The sequence below is a fragment of the Lampris incognitus genome, chromosome 7 (genome assembly GCF_029633865.1).
Source record: "Lampris incognitus isolate fLamInc1 chromosome 7, fLamInc1.hap2, whole genome shotgun sequence".
NCBI lineage: Eukaryota > Metazoa > Chordata > Actinopteri > Lampriformes > Lampridae > Lampris > Lampris incognitus.
This window is the reverse complement of record NC_079217.1, coordinates 46868467-46890921: the sequence shown is the minus strand read 5'-3', so window position 1 is coordinate 46890921 and position 22455 is coordinate 46868467. Positions and strand designations below refer to the sequence as shown.

Sequence of the window (22455 nt, the reverse complement as noted above, 5' to 3'; positions counted from 1 at the left end):
TAGTAACCGCATTTTAGCTGGTTGAAAAGAGGTCTTAGACGTTCAGACCGAATATCACCAAGTTTTTAACTAGATACCAATGTTGAAATCACAGTTGGTGCTCACTGAGCTAGTTAGAACATGGGGTAATGGTGCACTTCAGCCTCTTGTGGCCGAAATGAGTATTACAACAACAAACACTTGAAACTGATCCTGGAAAAAAAAATTCACTTGCTTCTTAGGGCTTCACAAATGAAAAAACAAACTTGTGGCTGAAATGAATATTACAAAACGATCCAGACCAAAAAGAAAAAAAAGTTTTTTTCTTCACTTGCCTCTTAGGGGCTTCTGTACCTTATCCATCTAGTCACCATAACGCATAGTAGATTTTTCTCTTAAACAAAATGCATTGACTGTTCCATATTAGAATGTTGTGCTGTCTGTCCAAAAGTGTGAATGCCGCAGTTTAAGTGACAACTCTTTCCTAAGACTCGAACAGACAACACAGCAGCAGTAAGGTCAAACCTTAAATCTGCTTCAAGGGAGCCACTCTGGCCTTTCCTAAAATAAATGAAAGATATACTTCTTCCTTGTTAGCCAGTCTTAAGTAAGATACAGTTCCATCGCCATGCTCACTGGCATCTGAAAAATGATGCAGTTCAGCATATTCTGGCTGCCCAAAGTTCCTAAGCTCGTCTCTTTTGGCTAAATAGAAATAGCAATCTTTATAAATACTTCACCTGAGTTCACTCATGTGCAAGCTCTAATACTGTCCACTGCCTTGAAGTGACATGAACTCCAGTACATAGGACAACTTTTACAGACATTGATGCTTGGCCCCCATAATTACTGCTTGCATCTATCTGGAATTGTGAATAATTCAGAATTACATTTTAAGGTTGTGAAAGCGTTTTGTTTTTTATGCAGTCAATTGTAAATGTCCCAATAAGCAGCTCAAACTCTTAAGGCTCTCAATACACCCTTTTCATAACTTTTAACTAGGTGGGATTTACGAATAGTTTTTTTCCCAAATATAATTAAATATTAAGAATTAGTAGCTCTAATAATTTTTTGAGGAATAAATAATGTGTGATATAAGTGTAATGTAATGCCAAAAATAGAAACATCTCCTAAAACCTATTAATTTAAGATAACGTCATCGCATCAGTTCTGTTAGACATATTCACATTTCCTCTGACACATTTGTTTTAAGACACTTTAATTCCAAGATAACGACATGGTTAACTCTAATGTCATAAATAAAATTAGATTTACAAACATGGATGGGTAACTGACATACAAGGCTCAGCGTTTTTGGTTTTTATTTTTCAAAGCCATCCAGCATGCCAAATTTCGCCACAAGAGGACACTGTTACATAACCTCACATGAACAGGAACAACTTTTTGATCCATGGAAACATAAAATCCGAGTGAAAATCAGTTTAAACCGATTTGCTCCTTTTAAAAAATCTGGGTTTTTTTCGGTGAAAATCAGTAAAAACCGAGAACGCTGAGCCTTGGTGACATATCAGATGCAATTATTAAACTGAAGCTTTCGCAAAAACATGAATTGGGTTGGTCTCTCCTGGCTCATCCTAATGGTACAATTTTTAAAGGCATGAGCTACCATGGCTGTGTGGATTGCTGCAACAACATGAACGCTTAACAGACAACAAGAGACATGACATGTCCTGCCATCTGGTCAACATTGTGTATTTGTGAAATGAACAATCGGGATAAAATCAATGCAGATAAAATTGCGAGTTATGGGGAAAAAGTGTTTTTTTATAGATTGTTGTCTGTAAGTAGGCATCACGGTGGCACAGTGGTTAGCGTGGTTGCCTCACAGCAAGAAGGTCCTGGGTTCGAGCCCCGGGGTTGTCCAATCTTGGAGGTCGTCCTAGGTTGTCCTCTGTGTGGAGTTTGGATGTTCTCCCCGTGTGTGTGGGTTTCCTCCGGGTGCTCCGGTTTCCTCCCACTAGCTAGCTAGCTAGTGCTTGCTAACAGTAAACCCTAGAGGTTTATGTTGGCTTAAATGAACTTGAACTGATAATTTCGGGCACATGAAATAACATAACAGGTACATCTACAAACCAATTTGTGCCAAGGGTATTGTATTAGTTCAAATGCATCAACTACTTTCATTCACAGAGTCAACATGAGCAAGAGGAAAGTAACAGAAGATATCCGATAGGCTAGCCTATCTGAAAGTTGTTTTTCTTTTACATAAATAAGACATTTCCACAATAAATTGATGTAGTAAAAGAGCAAATTGGTGCATACAAATTCACCAGAATGCAGGAAATTAAATGTGTGATGCTCAAAATTTCCAGGGGGAGGACCTCCTGACCCCCCACTAAATGTGTCCCCCCCCAATGTTCAAGTGAAACTTACTCCACTGTATTCAGGGTCTATTATTTTGTAAGATTGTGCACATTTCAATCTTCAGTGACTGAAAGGGTGAGATCGTGGATACAAGCAGCTGAAATGAGTTTCCTCCGTAAGGTGTCTGGGCTGAGACTTAGAGATAGCATGAGGAGCTTGGACATCCAGAGGGAGCTCAGAGTAGAGCCGCTGCTCCTTCCCGTTAAAAGGACCCAGTTGAGGTGGTTCGAGTATCTGATTAGGATGCCTCCTGGGCGCCTTCTTTTGGAGTTTTCTGGGCATGGCCAACTGGGAGGAAACCCCGGGGTAGACCCAGAACTCACTGGAGAACATGTCCAATCTGGCCTGGGAATGCCTTGGGATCCCCCAGGAGGAGCTGGAGGGCGTTGCTGGGGAGCGGGACATCTGGAGTGTCCTACTTAGCTTTCTGCCACCACGACCCAACCCCGGAGAAGCGACTGAAGATGAATGAATGAATGTGCACATTTCAGCAGTTCTTTTGCAGATTTTAAATTCATACATTTCAAGGATTTACAGTACAGTATAAATTCATTACAAAAAGCATTGAAATGGGTGGGGTTTTCATAAATTTAGATTTCTGTATGTAATGTTTTGCCATTATGAGAATTGTGTTAATCAGCAGATTTTATCTTTTCTCTTTCATCACCAGTCCATACATAACATCCACATGTGGGCTGAGTTCAACAGATACATTCTTTTGTTTAAACCATTCTTCCATTTCTTTCCAAAATAGTTGGGAGTGAAAACATGCATCGAAAATATGCTGCGTGGTTTCAATATCTGAATTGCAAAACGAACAGACATTGTTTTCAAAATTGAATCTTAATCTTAAGAAATTCATTGGAGGGATATATAGCTCATTAATTAATTTAAAATGGATTTCCTTGGGTTTTGGTAGTAGGGGAAAATGTAAGAAATCCGTTTTTAATTTTAGCACTTTTGCAGGGTCCATGTCTCTAAAGTCAAGTACTCTACTGAATTGGTTTGAGTAACATCTGTCTGATCAGACTATTGTTACATTTTTTATCAAGGAAATGGAATTCCCCAATGTACAGATTTGGCAGTGTTGCTATTGAATTTGTGTGTAGGACTACTCTGGCCAAAAGTAAGAATGGTTTTGGGATAGCATTAGTAAGGTTGGCAAACTGTTTAGGATGACAGAAAAAAATCTAACACAAAAATCATTATATGCTAACAAGTCTCCATTCGTATCTAAGAGATCTAAAACAGAACAGATATTTCTGTCCATCCATTCTTTGTAGGACAGGGATTTATTTTCATAAAGAATGTATCTGTTGTTCCGTAGCGGTGCGGAAGGAGGAGTAAAATTATGTTTGTACAACATTTGCCAGTATAATGACTTACTGATAATAGCTGGATAACCTAATAGGCAGCCTCTTGATGTTGTAATCACATTTCAAAAGAAAATCTAAACCTCCAATAGCACTGAATAAACTGTCTGGAAAAATGTGCCATAATCTATCTGGGGATTTTAAATAGGATTTAAGCCATTTCAATTTTATTATTCCATACATATACATTCAAAATCAATGGCTTTTAAACCACCTTCTTCGTCGTTTTTAACTAAGACAGATTATTTTTTTTTAGATGTTGTGTTTTGTTATTCCAAATACAATTAAAAGTTAGTTGAGTCACAGCTTTTACAATGTATTGGTCCAATTCCAGGGAGTATGTAGGGTGTAGGATTCTGGAAATACTTTCAACTTTACTGAGGTAAGCACGACCAAATATAGTGAGGCCTCTTTGCAACCAAGAGTTTAAAATAATTTTTACAATTTGTCAATTTCCCTGTCAAGTTTAAAGAGTTTGTTTCTTCTAGATTTTTGGTTAGATGTATTTCACCCCTGTTTTAATAGGTATGTTATAAATTGTTTTATGGGTACAGTTTTTAATTGGTAGCAGTTCACATTTGTTAATATTGCGAAACAATCCAGCGGCTTTGGAAAAAACACTAATTGTTTGTATAGCAGTAGGGATTTGAAGTTCATTTTTTTAGAAGAACTGTTGTGTCATCCGCATACTGGCTAATGATCAATTCTTTTTCAAAGACCTTGACGGATTCTGACAATTTTTTTAATCAAAATAGACCAGGTCTAATTGGACAGCCTTGAATTATGCCTCTTCTTAAATCAAAAAGGCTTGTAGTGCTGAAAGGCAAGGCAACTGAACTAGTTCTATTATTATAGAAAGTGTGAATTATATCTATAAATTTTGGCCCATACACATAATGCTGTAGTGCTTGGGTTATGAATGGATGTTCTATCACTTCAGATGCTTTCTTGAAGTCAAGAAATAAAATGTAACCATTATCTTCTGTAAAATCTTCATAATCTAGAATATCTAGCATAAGACGTATGTTATCATGTATTGATCTCTCATTCATAGATCCAGATTGAGTGTGCTAACAACTTGGGGTGGAGTTATTTTTAATCTAGCAAAAAGATGAGCCAAGAGTTTATAGTTGTTATTCAGGAGGGTAATAGGCCTAAGTTTGTCAACTAGTCTTGCATCTTTTCCTGTTTTTGAAATAAGGACCATAACTCCTTGTTTCGTGGTTGGTGGGAGATTACGGTTTTCAACAGCTTCTAGGAACACCTATAATAAAAGTTCCCTTAAATCATTCCAAAAATGTTTTTAAAAATTGGCAGTTAGCCCATCTGAGCCTGGAGACTTGTTCAATTTTAATTTACTTATAGCCGTGTCCAATTCTTCTATCAATGTGTCAGACCCACATAGTTCTCTTGATTCATTATCAACCTTTGCAATACTACTTTACACTATATGAAAGAATTCTGAACACTCAGTTGATGAAAAACAGGATTTATACAAACTCTTATAAAAGGGGGAAAATCTTTTATCATACCGAGTTCTGAGTTTTCTGTGTTGTTGATGAGCAGTGTTGTAGTTTCATTCTTTTCTTGTCTTTTTTCTAATTTAGAGAAGTAAGAGGAGTTTTTTCCTCTTCTTCTATGCATTTGGCTTTTGATCTAATAAAGGCTCCTTTTGCTTTAGCCTGGAAGATGCAGTCTAAATTAGACTGCATTATTTTCTGGCCGCCTGTCCAGGGTGTCCCCGCCTGCTGCCCAATGACTGCTGGGATACGCTCCAGCATCCCTCCGACCCTGAGAGCAGGATAAGCGGTTTGGATAATGGATGGATATTATTTTCTGCTTTTCTTCATTTGATGGGTTTGTTTAGTTACAGTATAGTATATTTAATGCTTTAATTATTTTGTTTTCTTCTTTATTTTTTTCATTAGACTTTTTTTTTTTTTGCTGAATGTAACTGAGTATTGTCTTACTTTATATTTGAAAAATTCCCATTTGGAAGAAAACAAAGGGAGATTATCGTCCTTTTTTGTTTGATCTAATATAGATTTAACTGTATTACAGTAGTCATCATGCAATAAAAGAGTTGCGTTAAATTTCCAATATCTTATTTCTCTTGAAAACATCTGGTGTTTTAAGTTCTAAGGAAGGGGCCTTATCAATGGACACTTTTGATACGATGGTGGAAATGCTGTTGCTAACCAGCCAGAAACCGATTCTAGATTTTGAATGACCATTTGGCTTAAACCAAGAAAATTATTGTGTTTCTATTCTTTTCTCTCCAGTCTTCTAACTTAAGTTCACTACAAAAAGCCAGAATAATATCATTATAGTGATGGTTATAATATTTACTTGGGAATTGATCCAGCCAATCGCCTGGTGTAATATTAAAATCACCACCTGTTACAATGTTCTCTGTTGGGTAAAGTCATTTAAGAGCTAATATAATTTAAGATATATTTAAAAGTAATTCCTTATTCTGATTAAATTTATTATAACCATATATGTTAGCTAAGATTACAAAAGAGTTGTCAATAATTATGTCCATGACTATCCAGTGACCAACTTCATCAGATTTGGCTGTAATAACTGACCCTGGGCAGTTATTCATTAAGATAGCCACCCCAGCTGATCTTAACGTACCATGACTGTAATAAATGTTTTTCACCCCACTGGTTAATCCAAAACTTTTCATCAGTAGTAGTTGAATGTGTTTCTTGAAGAAAGTTAATATTATCTTTCTGACCCTTGCAATATAGAAAAACTGCTTTTCTCTTGACCCTAATGATGAGCAACTGAATCCCAGAAAACTGTTCTCCACCGTCAATAAACTGCTAAAGACCCTTAACCCTCCCCTTCCCCTGGCTTAGGCTCCTTGTTTATTGTCAATCCAAAATATATTCCATTCACCAACTCCTACAGCCCTCTGGCACCCCCCCCCCCGTCCTGCTCACCCAATGCATGTTCCTCTACCCCCCTCCCAGACTTCCCCCTCAGCACTTTCATCCCCACTGGCTCTGCCTCCGTTACTGAACTCATCATGAAATCCAAGAACTCCTTCTGTGTGAGACCCCCCCCCCCATGCCCAACACACTGATGATGATGGATTACATATATAGCACTTTATTTAGGCACCCAAAGTGCTTCATAGAGAATGAGGGAAACTCACCTCAACCACCACCAATGTGTAGCACCCACCCAAAATGGCTGATGCATGGCAGCCATTTTGAACCAGAATGCTCACCACACATCAGCTTGAGGTGGGGATGATTAGGTGGCCAGATGGAGAGAGCCAGGTCGGCAATTGCCACAGTGAGTCAGGACCTCGGTTTAACATCTCATCCGAAGGACAGCATCTCCTACAGCACAGTGTCCCCATCACCGCACTGGGGCGTTGGAATTTTTTATTTTTTTTACTATGTGAAGTGCTTTGGGTGTCTAGAAAAGCGCTATATAAATGTAATGATTATCATTATTATTATTATTAGGACCAGAGGGAAGACTGCCCCCTACTGGCCCACCAACACCACTTCCAGCCGCAACCCAGTTTCGCCGGGAGGCGTTCTATCCAAGTATTAGTCAAGCCCATGCCTGCTTAACTTCTGTCATTTGGCAGAGCAGAGCCAGGGTAGAATTAAGAATTTGCAGAATAACAGGGCTAACAGTGGAAAATACCTCCTTGAGCAGCTTAGTGGGGATGATGTCTAAGAAGCAGGAGGAGGAGTTTATATTGGAGACTGTACTCTCTAACACTGAAATTGTAATAGGTTGAAACTAGGTAAAAGAGGCAGAATTAACATGGACAATGGAAAGAACGCTAGGGCCAGGCTTGATTTGGGACCTGATATTCTCCACCTTATTTACAAAATGAGTGAGAAATTTTTTGGACAGCTCCACATCAGGTTAAAAAAAAGAAGTGGAGGGACCACAATCAATTACCTTAAAGGGAACTTTTAGGATTGGGGTTATTTCTAGATATCAATTCAGAGAAGTAAGCTGATCTCGCATCCTTAACTGCTTTCTGGTAAATGAATATTTTTTTAAGGGTGTTATGGGCTAATAATTGATGGATGGATGTGCTAATTCGGACTTGTTGACCTTCCATTGTTGTTCTGAGGGCATGAGCATGTTTTGTTTCCTAGTTTTAAACAGTGCAGTTTGGTCAAGGATGGATAGGCACTGACAATTGAATTAATTTAACAGTGCATCTGGATTGAGAGGGGGGATATAGAAGGGTTAAAGGATGATGAATTAAAAGCATTGCAGAATTTAACTGCAGAACCAGTGTTGAGAATGCGAGAGTGTGTTTTAAAATGGCAACTAGGAATAGAGAGCTGTAGTGGAACTTTGAAAACAACAGCTTTATGGTTAGTTACAAGCAGATCCACCAGATTAAGACACTCGAGAGAAACCAGATGAGAGTACAAGGTCTAAGATGTGACCTTTGGAATGTGTGACCCTTTTAACAGATTGAATGAGGTTAAAAGAGTATAAGATTAAAAAAATGTGAAGTCAGGGAAAGGATAGGACAACACACATGAATATTAAAATCACCAAGAATAAACACCCCGTCATGTTTTGTCATGGCAATAGATGGGTCAGAAAACTCAGAAATAAACTAACTGGTGAAGTTGGGGAAAGGGTAGGACAACATACATGGATATTGAAAGCACTAAGAATAAATACCCCGTAATGTTTTATCATGACAATATAGATAGGTAAGAAAACTCAGAACAAAACTAACTGAATTAGGGGGCCTATAAATTAAGATGCAGAGTAAAAGAGGAGGGCCAGTGATTAAAAAACATAAAACCTCGAAGGAGATCAAATTACCAAAAGTAACAGGATGACACTTAAGACTTAATTTACATTAAAAAAAAAACAGCTAGGCCTCCCCCTCTACCAGAGGGCCTTGGAATATGAAAATATGCAAAATCAATCAGGGGAACAGTGTCCCCTTGGGACAGCCATGTCTCAGTAATCATAAAAAAGTCCAGATTATTAAAAACAATAAAATCATTAATGATAAAGGAATTATTACCGAGAGATCTCACATTCAAGAGGCCAAAATTGTTTGGTGTAAGGGGAACAAAAGCATCATCAAGGACAATTCACACCCCGGCAACCACCTGTTTGAACTATTACCCTCTGGCAGGCACTTCAGGTCCATCAGATCCAAAACCACCAGATTCACCAATAGCTTTTTTCCAAACGCAATAATCGCACTAAACAAACATAAGCCTCTCACAGCCACCTCTCGCACTTAATGCCTGCACTTTATCCCATTGCTGCTCCTTTATTAATCTTGTCTTGCTATTGTGTACTTTATTCCATTGCTGTTTTATCCCATTGCTTTTTTTAATCATTCTTGTCTTTCTAATGTGTGCTTTTTATTTATTTTACTGTTGCACCACAGTGGCGTTGCACTCCCAGTTTCGTTGTATTGAAAAGTACGATGACTATAAAGGCATTCATTCATTCAAGTGTCCTATGCAGATACACTCCCCTAGAAAATCACTCCAATCAGGATACCTCAAAATGGAAGGAATCTCTCTGTATGTGTGTATATGCCTGTCCTTTGAGTTTCTCGACAAGTCGAGTCAATTCTATTTGTATAGCCCATTATCACAAGTTACAAATTTGCCTTGATGAGCGGTTGTCAAGAAAGTCGGAAGGACAGACGCACATACAGAAATGTTCTTCCCTCCAAATTTGGTCAGAAAAAGGACTATTAACCATCTACAATCTGTACGCTAATGGTGTTTTCTCCTCCTTTGCAGAGCTGTCAACAAAATTTAACCTTCCACACACCCACCTGTTCCGCTTCTTCCAAATCAGGCACTTTGTTAAAAACCAGTTCCCACAGTTCCCTGGTCGCCCACCAGAAACACAGTTAGACTAGTTTCTGTGTCCAGACGCTAGTCGTAAGGGTCTCATCTCAATCCTATACAATAACATACTCAGACTAAACCCAACTCACCTAGACACCCTGAGAGCCGCTTGGGACCAGGACCTCGGGACCACTATGACAGATGAGCAATGGTGGCAGGCACTAGACCTTGTACACACTTCTTCTATGTGTGCAAGACACAGTTTATTGCAGTGTGAGGTTTTACAGAGTCCACTATACCAACGCTAGACTAGCTAGGATTTATCCAGACAGAACAGACTCATGTAACAGATGTAAACAGTCTCCAGCTGATTACACACATATGTTCTGGTCATGTCCACGGCTTGCTGAGTTCTGGACAAACATTTTTGATACATTAAGTACCGTCTCGGAGACAGTGATAGACCCTGTCCCTCTCACTGCCCTCCTTGGAGTTGCTGAATCCCAACCTATGTTTCTTAAGGCCACAAACCAAGTTATTGCATTTACTACTCTACTTGCCCGAAGGCTCATACTTCTTAAATGGACCCACTCTTCCCCTCCCACTCACAATAGCTGGATTCAGCAGATACTACACTGCATCAAGCTTGAGAAAATTAGATACTCATTAAAGGGTTCTCTACAGACATTTCGTAAAACCTGGCAACCCCTCTTAGAACACATTGACACCTTAACTATCAATGAAGAAACTGACTGATCAGAGCTGACCCCAACCCCCCCTCTTTTTTATTATTCATGATTCACTCTTTTCATGTTATCCTTATTTTATTCCTTTTAGTTTACCGTCTCTCTTTGTTTACCATGTTTTCTCTCAACTCTCTTTAGTTGGCCTTTTTTTTTTCTCCTCCTTCCCCTCTCCCTTGAAATGAATGTGTGTGTATGAATGTGACCCCAGGGGAACGGGCAGGATAGTGGGCGGGGGGGACTGGAGTGGAGGGTGGGGAAGGGGGTTCATGGGATGGGTGGTGGGGAGGGGGGTTCATGGGATGGGTGATGGGGTGGGGGGGTTCGAGAATTGGGTGGGCTTGCTTTGAGGGATGGGTTTTTGTATCACAAGCAGGACAATTATAACACTGTTGTCTTTATTGTTCCACTGCTAACACAATCATTCTTAATTCTACTGTATAACTGTATAAATGCACTTGCCTTCCTGTGTGAAAAGCAATAAAATTATTTTGGAAAAAAAAGTTCTTCCCGTGGCGACCAGAGGAACAGCGCCACTCTGCTATTTAACCTATATTGTGGTCGAAGAGGGGATTACACCCGAACGGGCACTGCACTGTCCCCCACATAATGAATAATAATAATAATGATAATAAGCTTCATTTATACGGCATCTGGTGAAAATCGCTGTATTTTTTCATATTGCTATATATAATATATATATATATATAATCCAGTGATTCAAGTAAATTCTTTATGAGACAGTGCAAGCCTGTTTCACGACAGCTGATGATTGCTTATGGCATGAAACAGGTTTGTACTGTCTCATAAAGAATTTACCTAAATCACTGGATTATTTTGCCCCTTATTTGTTGAGCACCTTTGCTGTCGTTGAGTGTTTCTTTTAACAAAGCTATAATATCCATCCATCCATCATCCAAACTGCTTATCCTGCTATCGGGGTCACGGGGATGCTGGAGCTTATCCCAGCAGTCATTGGGCGGCAGGCAGGGAGACACCCTGGACAGGCCGCCACAGAAAAAATATCACAATGTGAGTTTTTTCCCCCCCAATATCGTGCAGCCCTACAAAGAGCTCAGTGTTGGGACACAAGCTTAAAATTCTACTGCGCAACTCAAGCACTCATTGCACATCAGAATATACGTCTATGGATTATAAAACCCAAACCTAGTTGTCCATCTTCCTTTTGTCTGTGTACTTGATTTATTTATAATTTATATTTGTGCACATGAATAAACTCAAACCAAGTCCAGTCCAGTTAGGTAACACTGAAGGTCGTAACTCTTTTTGTAAATGTATGAGCTTGTGCTGGGAGCTCCGCCAGTCTGGGTGTGGTTGACATGACCTGAATGACTGATAAAACAAACTTGGCCTTGCCTTTTTCTTTCAGCTTAACATCCTGGTGGACACGGGCAGCAGTACCTTTGCAGTGGGTGCAGCCCCTCACCCATTCATTACACACTACTTCGACCCTGCACTGTGAGTGGCTGAAACTCTTTGAACATAATGGAATACACTGGAAACACCTCACACATACTGAGATGCTCATCCACAATTCATGCCTAACATTTCTAAAGGGTTAAAAATTAGATTTTTAACCCGTCCCCTCCTCCTGCATTAGGCTTTTTCAATTAAATAGTCAAAATATCATGGGGAGTACAGCTTTCACCATGGGTCATTTGGTTTTATTTACAAGGGTTCGACCAAATCTTTTGAGTAACATAATATTACACATTAAAGAGTCATAAACAAAGACTGTCTTTTGGAATTTCATATGATTTATTTGCATGTGTATATCTAAAAAGTTTCCCTCTTTAAACACTGTGAGTGGGGCGTCCGGGTGGCGTAGCGGTCTATTCCGTTGCCTATCAACACAGGGATCACCGGTTCAAATCCCCGTGTTAGCTCCGGCTTGGTCGGGCGTCCCTACAGACACAATTGGCCGTGTCTGCGGGTGGGAAGCCGGATGTGGGTATGTGTCCTGGTCGCTGCACTAGCACTTCCTCTGGTCGGTCGGGGCGCCTATTCCGGGGGCAGGGGGAACTGAGGGCAATAGTGTGATCCTCCCCATGTGCTGCGTCCCCCTGGTGAAACTCTTCACTGTCAGGTGAAAAGTAGCGGCTGGCGACTCCACATGTATTGGAGGAGGCATGTGGTAGTCTGCAGCCCTCCCCGGATCGGCAGAGAGGGTGGAGCAGCGACCGGGATGGCTCGGAAGAGTGGGGTAATTGGCCAAGTACAATCAGGGAGAAAAAGGGCAGAAAAATAATACTGTGAGTACCCTTTTGTTCTGCTTCTCCACCCTGTTTGACTTTAGTCCAGTTGCTGCTCTTATCCTGTTGGCAGCTTCAGCAATACACACTGAAGTGGTATTAAAAGTGAAAATTTGCCTTTGCTAGAGAATATTTAGTCTTTTCCTTTTTCCCTTTTGTTTCAGTTCCACAACCTACAAGTCAACTGGACAGGCGGTGTCTGTCAGGTACACCCAAGGCAATTGGGAGGGCGAATTGGGCACTGACCATGTCTCCATCCCCAGGGGACCTAATGGGACAATCACCATTAACATAGCAACAATTTTAACATCTAATGGCTTCTTCCTCCCTGGGGTCAATTGGCAAGGCATCCTGGGCCTGGCCTACCCCATGCTGGCACGGGTAAGAAAAAAGCAAAACAAAATCCTCCATATAGTAGAAGAAAAAGTGATATTGTTTTGTCTTTAGAATGTGTGTCTGTCATCAGCAATATGTAGTTGTAAGTAGAGATGAGAGGTTTTTGGTCCACTATAGTCAGTATCCATATGTGGTCAATGTGAACAGAAAAATGTGTGTGTGCTAACATGTGTATCTGTATGTTTGTTTGATGTAGCGCTGATCATCTAGCCCTGATGTTCTGCACCACAGGGTAGGTGGTGCAGGACGCTATTTATTTATGTAGCACAAAAATTATTATTCATGGTTTAAATCTGCAATTCCCAAAATTCACTAAGGGATCAATTTGAGGTATTGGGTTTAAATGTAGAGCACATTTGTAGTAAGTAGTGGTCATAATAATGATAATACAACTGCAAGCCGCAATTAAGGAGGCCAAGTACAAATGCCGCCACGTCATGGGTGTAATGTGAACCACCGTACTGGTGCTGATTCTGTAGAAGTGCACAGGCAATTTTGTGGAAACCTCGTTTCGTGCAGTATTTGGCACAGGGTTCCTCCCTGAAATTTGCCAGTCCAAAATGTAATCTGTAATTCTAAGTAGCATACCATGGGGTTTCAGTCAGGGCCTTCAGGAGCAAACTGCACCACACACACACACACACACACACACACACACACACACACACACACACACACACACACACACACACACACACATTTCTCATATAGGTGCCAATACAGCCAACACAACCACATACAAAATACACTTTCAAACACTATATGCACTACTGCATCACCACCCACAAGACAGCTGATCCTCAACAACCACAACAGACATGCACACCACTGTGCACTATAGCAGCTATTGCAACTGCATCAACACAAAGCCGATGCTTAGACCACTACACCACCGCAGACCCCCCCTGGTGAAGCTCCTCACTGTCGGGTGAAGAGAAGCTGCTGGTGACTCCACATGTATCAGAGGAGGCATGTGGTCGCCTGCAGCCCTCCCCGGATCGGCAGAGGGGGAGGAGCAGCGACCGGGATGGCTCGGAATGGTGGGGTGATTGGCCAAGTACAATTGGGGGGGATGGGTAAAAATCTCATGTGAGTGCAGCTCTGTTTTGTTTTGAGAGGGAGATTTTTTCTTTCTGACAGCAATAGGCTATCATGTTATTAAACAGTAGTGTATTTACTTGATCATCATGCTTTGTGGACAAATTGCTATAATCATTCACTTCTGCTTCATGTGGTGTTGCTAAATATTTTACCTCAAGTCAACCGTGAAAATGAGCAATTTGAGGCTCTACAATCCAGATAATGAGATGAAATCATTTTCACCCCCACAGACTGATGGATAACTAAGCTGTTGCAGATTTAATTGCTGAAAGTCAACTATTTTGAACTTTATAGCCAGTCATGTAAGTTAACGGGCAATTAACAATGCAAAACATAATCACCTTCAGATTGGGCTTCATTTGACATACATGCACGTATAGATGACATAACACCATACATGGATAAAACACACACATGGGCTGGATATGTGACATGACATGAAGGTGAAGTCTTTTTCTCTGAGGTGTAAGTGACGCCAGATATCCACCAAGCCCAGTTCACCCATCATTGCAAACAGAGTAGTAGATTTTTTTGGACAAGGAGCCTACTTCTGCTAGGAGCCTATCCATAGTTTGTCTCAAAATGCAATTGAAGTCTCCACCTATCAAAATAGTACCCTCTGATTTGTCTGCTAATAAAGATGCTACGTTTTTAAAGAAATCTGTACAGTCTCCATTTGGGGCATATAAATTGAGCATTGTTATTTTAGTACCTCCAACAGTCCCTATTGCCATCACATATCTACCCTCTTTGTCATCAGTTGTTTTTTCATGGTTGAAGTAAACCGATTTATTGAATAGGATGGCGACTCCCCTTTTCCTCCCATTTTTAAAAGAAGCACTATCCACTTGATCCACCCATTCTCTTTTTAGTTTAAAATGTTACATTTCTGACAAATGGGTCTCCTGGATCATTGCTATAGAGCAATGTAGTTTTTTAAGTTGATTGATTTTTTTTCTCTTAATTGGACTGCTTATACCCTTAACATTATAACTAATACAATTTAGACTATCCATGTATTGTTGATTTACATTTGTTAATATACTCCCCTCTTAGTTTTATCCAAAGGCATATAAAGTCAAGTAAGGCAGAAGTGTAACAGCATGAGAGTGGCCCAATGTAAATCTCAAGGTTGAATAAACAGAACAAATAATATAGAGTAATATAAGTAAAGTAAAACAAACAAAGAGTAAAGTGACACATACCCAACTGGTTTTTCAGTATTACTTGTTGTTCAGTTACTTATAACTTAAGCACAAACCAGTTCCTGGTATAGCCTGGGCAGAGGAGTGTGACTGTTCCTCCATGGGAATCACACACGGTGTCGGTGCTGCTGTCATCCGGCTCGTGGAGTAGTCGCTGATCAGAATCAGAATACTTTATTCATCCCCGAGGGGAAATGCGGGTATTATACTCGTGGCTCATATTTAAGTTCCATCCGTTGCATTAAGACTTGGAGTTGTCGTCCCAATCCTAACGTTGGTTGTTTTGAGTTCCGCAAAATAAAACTGGGCGTGCGCTGAGATCACTCAGCTCCGTTGAAGAAAGCCTTGACGTCCATGCTCGATAGTACTGCTGGGTCTTTCCCCCGTCTCCCTCCTGCATTGCTCCACCTGCTGCGGGATAGCTCCCCTCTCCATCTGAATATTGAACTCCTGAAGTGTCTGGAGAGCATCTGTTAGCGTCGGGTAGGTCTTCTCACCAGACTCCTTGGACATTTTTAGCTGTGCCGGATACATGCATTTGGCTTTGGTATTTTTCTGCTTTAGTTGTTTGATTACATCCTGTACCTGTGCTCTCTTCTTTTGTAACTGGGGAGTAGTTGTGGTCAAAATATATCGTTTTTGCTTTGTAGAGGATGTGCTTTTGACTCCATGCTTGTCTTAGGATCATGTCTTTCACTGAATAGTCCACAAACTTAACAATTATGGACCTCGGGGGAGCTGTGTGGTTTCTTGGTTTGGTTGTTAGAGAACGGTGGGCTCTCTCTATTTGCAGATTCACTTCGGGCATTGGTTCAAGGACTGATTGAATCGGCTCCTTCACAAATACCTTCATATCCTTTCCTTCACCCTCTTCAGGTACTTGGTAAATTCTCAGATTGTTTCGTCTAGACCTGTTCTGCAGGTCTTCACATCTGGCCATCAGATCCATCTCCTGGTGCAGCAGGTATCTGATTGCGCTCTCATATCTCCTCCCGTTCTCCTCTGTGGCACTAATACGACCCTCCGCCTCCGTGGTTCTTTTCTCAAGTTTTGTCATTTCGCCTTTCAATTCTTGCACTGATGATTCCAGCTTTGTCAGCGTTCGCTTGGTCTGGTTGTGTCCTTCAAGGTTTTCTTCCCTTAGTTTCTCCAGCTAGCTTGGTCTGGTTGTGTCCTTCCAGGTTTTCTTCCCTTAGTTTCTCCAGCTAGCTTGGTCTGGTTGTGTCCTTCCAGGTTTTCTTTCCTTAGTTTCTCCAGCTCACCTAATATTTTGGATTCTGAACCGTTTGGGCTAGCATCAGCTTTATCGCTTACAGGAGTTTGAATTTGTTGCTTCAAATTTTTGTTCTTATCCTGTTTACTTGTGTTTTTACCTCTGACAGATGATGCCATGTTGAATGTTTGCGGTTTTGCTACATTTTTAGTAGTTTTGTTAGGAAATTATTAGTTAGATGGACGGAGCTCAACTTTTAGGCTGTTGCCTCAAATATGGCGCCACCGGAAGTCCTTCTTGTAAGTCAGCTATTTTGTTTGCCTAAATATATTGTGTGTGTGTGGGTGCGCGTGCGCGTGTGTGTGTGTGCGCGCGCGTGTGTCTTTGTGTGTGTTTTGGGGGGCAATTAAACCCTTGACACTGCTGTCTATATCACATCTACAAATCCTGCAGAATGCACAGTGGTCCCAGGGTAAATCGATTGTTTCATTGCAGAGAAATGTTATGGCGTATTTTAGTTGTTTTTCTGGTTGTCTATCATTCATTTTTGCTGGCTTCATTCATTTGATACTTGAGATTTACCAGTCTGAATCAACACACAAATGACATAATGGTGTAAGTACTGACAACAATAAACTAAGTATTGTGGTCTTTCGCCTTTGGGGCCCCCTCATATCGCGTCGTCATGGTATCAAAGACTTTTCCATCTAAAATATATAATTGGTTGGGATATCTACAGTGAGGGACCCTGGGTGCAGTCCCTATCCATTATAAATGATTATATTGACCTTATCAATGATGGAGACTGTGCCCACTCTCCATTTTCAAGTGCCCGCTTCAGAGGGCCCTTCATAAAAAAGTGTTTTAAAATTTGGTTGAACGGCAGGGCCATGAACATTTTTTGAAACTAACATTTTATTGACCTAACCTTGGGCTATCTCGAAGTGCCCACCATCCTGGCAACACTGCAAAATTTCATGAGTTTTTGTGCTTGGAAACCTGGTGGAAAAACTAGCTCAAAGTGACAGAAGTGGAATAATGATTTACTACTACGACTACTACTACTTTCGGCTGCTCCCATTAGGGGTCGCCACAGCAAATCATCCGTTTCCATCTCTTCCTGTCCTCTGCATCTTCCTCTGTCACACCGGCCATCTGCATGTCTTTTCTCACCACATCCATAAACCTCCTCTTTGGCCTTCCTCTTTTCCTCTTCCCTGACAGCTCCATATTCAGCATCCTTCTCCCAATATACCCAGCATCTCTCCTCCACACATGTCCAAACCATCTCAATCTTGCCTCTCTTGCTTTGTCTCCAAACCGTCCAACCGGAGCTGTCCCTCTAATATAGTCGTTCCTAATCCTGTCCGTCTTCATTATTCCCAATGAAAATCTTAACATCGGCATCAGGGTGGCATGGTGGGCTATTCCATTGCCTACCAATATGGGGCTTGCCAGTTTGAATCCCCGTGTTACCTTCCGCTTGCTCGGGCATCCCTACAGACGCAATTGACCGTGTTTGCGGGTGAGAAGCTGGATGTGGGTATGTGTCCTGGTTGCTGCACTAGCACCTCTTCTGGTCGGTCGGGGCGCCTGTTCATGGGGGAGGGGGAACTGAGGATAAAAGCGTGATCCTCCCACACGCTACGTCCCCCAGGTGAAACTCCTCACTGTCAGGGGAAAAGAAGCAGCTGGTGGCTCCACATGTATCGGAGGAGGCATGTAGTAGTCTGCAGCCCCTGTCCGGATTGGCAGAAGGGGTGGAGAAGCGGCCACGCCGGCTCCCAAGAGTTGGGTAATTGGCCAAGTACAATTCGGAGAAAAGGGGGGGGGGTTTAAAATTTTAAAAAGCAATACGTTACGTTTCAAGATCAAATGATATGAGAATCCAAATAATCCAAACTTTGACTGGAATATTTTCCTCTCACTGAAATGTATAGTTTTTAACAAATAAGAGTAAAACTAAATGCAGCTACAGAGAAATGTGTGCCTGCAACCTCTTCTGCTTTTAAAACCTTTGGATGACGTTTTTCAGTGAACGTTCTCTTTATCCTGTGTTTTGCACTGAGAGGTATGAATTATATGTTAAATGGGCCATCTTGTGTTGCAAAACAGAAGGAGTACTGCTTGTTATTTAATTTGTCATTTCTAGTTCTAGTTTCTAGTCCCTGATAGTTTTACATGTCCTCGTCAAACCCTGAGAGTGGAGTATCCGTGCCAAGGAAATCACACAAGGAAATCATACAAGGAAATCAATCATACAAGGGAAGAGACTGTTCTTTGATATTATTTAGTGACTACATGGCGATTTACTTTTTATTAAGACCTTTATTTAAACTTGGAGATTTTACTGTGAACCAAGCTATTTTTGCTGTTATTTTCTGTAAAGCATAATCTTTAAAATACAAACTCTCAGAACACAAAAAGAAGAATGAAGCCATGATTAAAATTATATATACCCCCCTCAAGATAAACCTCAAAATTAAAGTGGAACTCTGAAGACACAAAAAAGGTGGACATTTAAAATTCCATGGCTTCGTTTTGTAGTTCTGATGATTTCTATAACTGAAGGTGAAAAAACATCACTAACACAACAGGGGGGGGGGGAAATCAACAGTCGTCACATGGAATACCCACAGCTACATTCACATGTGATCCGACAAAAGCAAGTTGTTGTGGACTTGAAAAGAGATGTGACATAGTAGTGTAACTCATCTAGTTGCAGTAGAAATAGAGCTATAATCTCTCTTTCCTATGCAGGCTTTGTAGCAGACCACTCAAAAATCCTGACTTTAAAAATAATAGCTTTTAACATTCAAAATATCCAGGGTCTTTTCATTAGTTATGTTAAAATATTTTATTTATTCATTCAGGTTTTACTCTTGGCTTTTAGTTTTGAGAAACTCTTTAGTTTCAATGCTATCCTATTTGCTCAGTTTCTATCAGTGACTAGTTAGCGTATGGTCAAAGAAAGAAATTAAGATAGCAAATAGGCAAAACTTGACTTAAACCTTATTTTCCTAACTAAAGCTGCATGTTTCAATTAAACCACTGAATGGCAGATTTTCCCAGTTTGACCATTTTGTGCCGTTTATTTCTCATCTGGGGATCAAGTTCAGCATACTGAGCCGGGGAGTTAGTCATGCATCACATGCATAAGCCTGACTGTCGACTTAAAAGTATTTGACCTCAAGAAAATGGAAGTGAGAATCATTTACTGCTGTCAAGGCTTCATTTAGTCAAAGGCGTAACATCATTTAGTCCAGTCTGGTTTTTTTATACTTAAATGTTTGCATACACTGACACTGACTTTGTTGTCAAGCCTCAGAACTTTGTTTGAGCCTCACTCCTTTTTTATACATGTAGTATACAAACACTGTGACTTGTTCTTAGGACTCAGAGACCTCTTTCTTAATTATCTGCCTTCCTTCTTGTCTTCCTTCTTGCTACATCAAAAAACAAAATCACATTAGCCTCTTAAATGTCAATGGTTTTGCAAATATGGTCTAAGTGAATACATTTATTAAAGGCTTTGGAAACCTCCCTGAAAATCAACAGTATAGCTAACAATTCCAGTTACCCATTGGCAGTTACTTTATATTCCCATAGTTTAAAGTATGGTTAAATCTGCAGACCAACATTCAGTCTGCATGCTGCTTCCCTGGAAAATAGTTTGGCAAAAAGAATACAATCAACACGACTTCACGAAGCCCAATTACTGACCGTTAAAAAAAAACTACTTGCTTTCAATTGAAATAGACAGATAAAAACTCCCTTGTGGTTCTTTTCTATTTACCAGCTGTTGTTTCTTGACTTGTCCATCATATGAGAACAGTTTATGGATACAAAATTATTTGAGGAAGTTTGATCAGAAAATTAGACAAGCACTATGCACAAACACCACACCTTTTTGATCAGAGCGATTGCTTGCAACAAAGTGAAATATATTATGAGCCACATTAGTGGGCCGTCATTTTTAAAGAGATGGAAAATGTAACATTTAGAGAGATGGAAAATGTAACATTTAAAGAGATGGAAAATGTAACCTTTAAAGAGATGGAAAAAGTAACATTTCAAGAGATGGAAAATGTAACCTTTAAAGAGATGGAAAATGTAACCTTTAAAGAGATGGAAAATGTAACGGAAATACATGCATGGGTTGCTAGCTTGTAATATTGAAAGAAAAGTGTGACGTGTTTGACCATTTATGAAAAAGTTGAACAAAATAGACTAACAGCCTCCTTAAGTGCAGGAAAATGGCATAAAAGTGGTTGGTGCAATGGCCTATGATCCCTGTGCTTCACGTCTTACTCACAATGTGCTAAGCCCATGTGACATCAGAGCATTTATACAAGCTAGCCAGGGGATTTTTCTGAGCGGTTCAAAAAAGTTTCAATGGCAGCATTCATGTCAACGATGAGGGAATTGTGTTTCAAAGCTGATTTTCAGAAGTGCATGTTAGTTGCATAACCTCTTTATTTTCAATCCTTTCCATGAATTGTTCATTTATATCATAATTATCTTCATAACTGTGTTTTTACCATGAGTTTACTTTTCCTTTAAACACAAATATGTAAGTTGTTGATATGTTTTTTCAAGATCATCTATGTTCCTGCAACAAAGCCCTTTTTATCCAGAATGGACATAGGGCATGTTGGAATGGAATCCTTTAACTGTTTCATTTAATGTCTGAGCTTTGAAACTTTGACCCCCACCCTCTCTACTCACGAGTGTTTGTACCAGTGATGAGGGAATTTGAAGTGATTCTGCTGCTCTCTTCGTTGCTCGTCTCTATGGCCACGACCGATGGCTAAAAGCTGAAAATGTAAATGTAACCATGTTTTCAACACCTTCCAGTCTTAAAAGGTGAGAACTATTTGTGTGTACCTGTGTCCTGTCTCTCCCTCAGCCTGACTCGTCGGTGGAGCCCTTTTTCAACTCGCTGGTGCGCCAGACGGGGATTCCTGACATCTTTTCCATTCAAATGTGTGGTGCAGGACTCTCAGCCAGCAGCATGGCCGATCCCGCGGGGGGCAGTCTTGTGAGTAGTCAGAGGGGGCCACCCTAAAAGGAGTGTTTAAAAAAAGAGGTTTTTTTAGATTTACTTGAAAACAAAATAGTTTTTTTGTTCTTTAAAACACTGTCACTATTCAAGGTGCTGACAAGTTCTGAAATGTGTTACAAGGAGTCTTCTTAGGTCATTCTTGCTCCCTGTTCACATTAGCCATTTCTTCCTCACAAACAGAGAAATACATTTAGATCTTTGTTTGCTGTCAGAATATATTGTGCTGTAATTTAGACAGTCAATAACATAAATGAGGCTGGGTCCTGGCAAAGTGCCCAGATTTGACAAACCCGTGTCTTACTCATGGATAAGACAGCGTGACTTGGTATGTTTTAGGGACATCAGTGCTAGCAGCTTGCCTCCAGATGTGTTTCCTCATTTGAGATCCTCTGTAGTTACTATGTAGTAGCTAATTAAGCTAAGATAGCACCCTGCCATGAACAGGTCTGCCGCTTCCGTTTGAATGGCCTTGCTTGCTATGTTTCTGGCACATAACATGTTAAAAGAGGCAGATGGGGACCAGGTTTTGAGGGCATCTGTGGGGATGGGTCTGGGTTCGTCCCTGTGGCTGTCTATGGGGTTGGGCTTTGTGGTGTGGTCGCGCTCTCTGCTTTTTCGGTCCGGGTGGTCCTAGGCGTTTGCTGGCCCTGGTGGGTGCCTAGGTCTTTCGTTTAGTTCTGTAAACCACTTGAAGTTTGGCAAAGCCACAGAAGGGCTAAGTACACTGAGAATATTCTGCATGCATTAACCTGATAGTATGTCCATCTCTTGTACTTACAAATTTTAATTTTTGTTTTTTTCATTATGGACAATTTGAGGGGGGGAGGGAGGAATTGATGTTTGATGCAATATAGTCAATATAAACAGTCTTTTTTTTGTATTTTATCTTTTTTG

The 22455-nt window shown here is 40.5% G+C and overlaps 1 protein-coding gene across 1 annotated transcript in view; it reads left to right on the top strand.

Moving 5' to 3' along the window:
* Positions 1–22455, top strand: part of bace2 (beta-secretase 2) — a 57559-nt gene that overhangs the window by 17559 nt on the left and 17545 nt on the right. The window contains exons 2-4 of the mRNA XM_056283233.1: positions 11699–11787; positions 12746–12962; positions 21406–21537. Of these exons, the coding sequence (XP_056139208.1) occupies positions 11699–11787; positions 12746–12962; positions 21406–21537 (438 nt within the window). The remainder of the gene's footprint in view (positions 1–11698; positions 11788–12745; positions 12963–21405; positions 21538–22455) is intronic.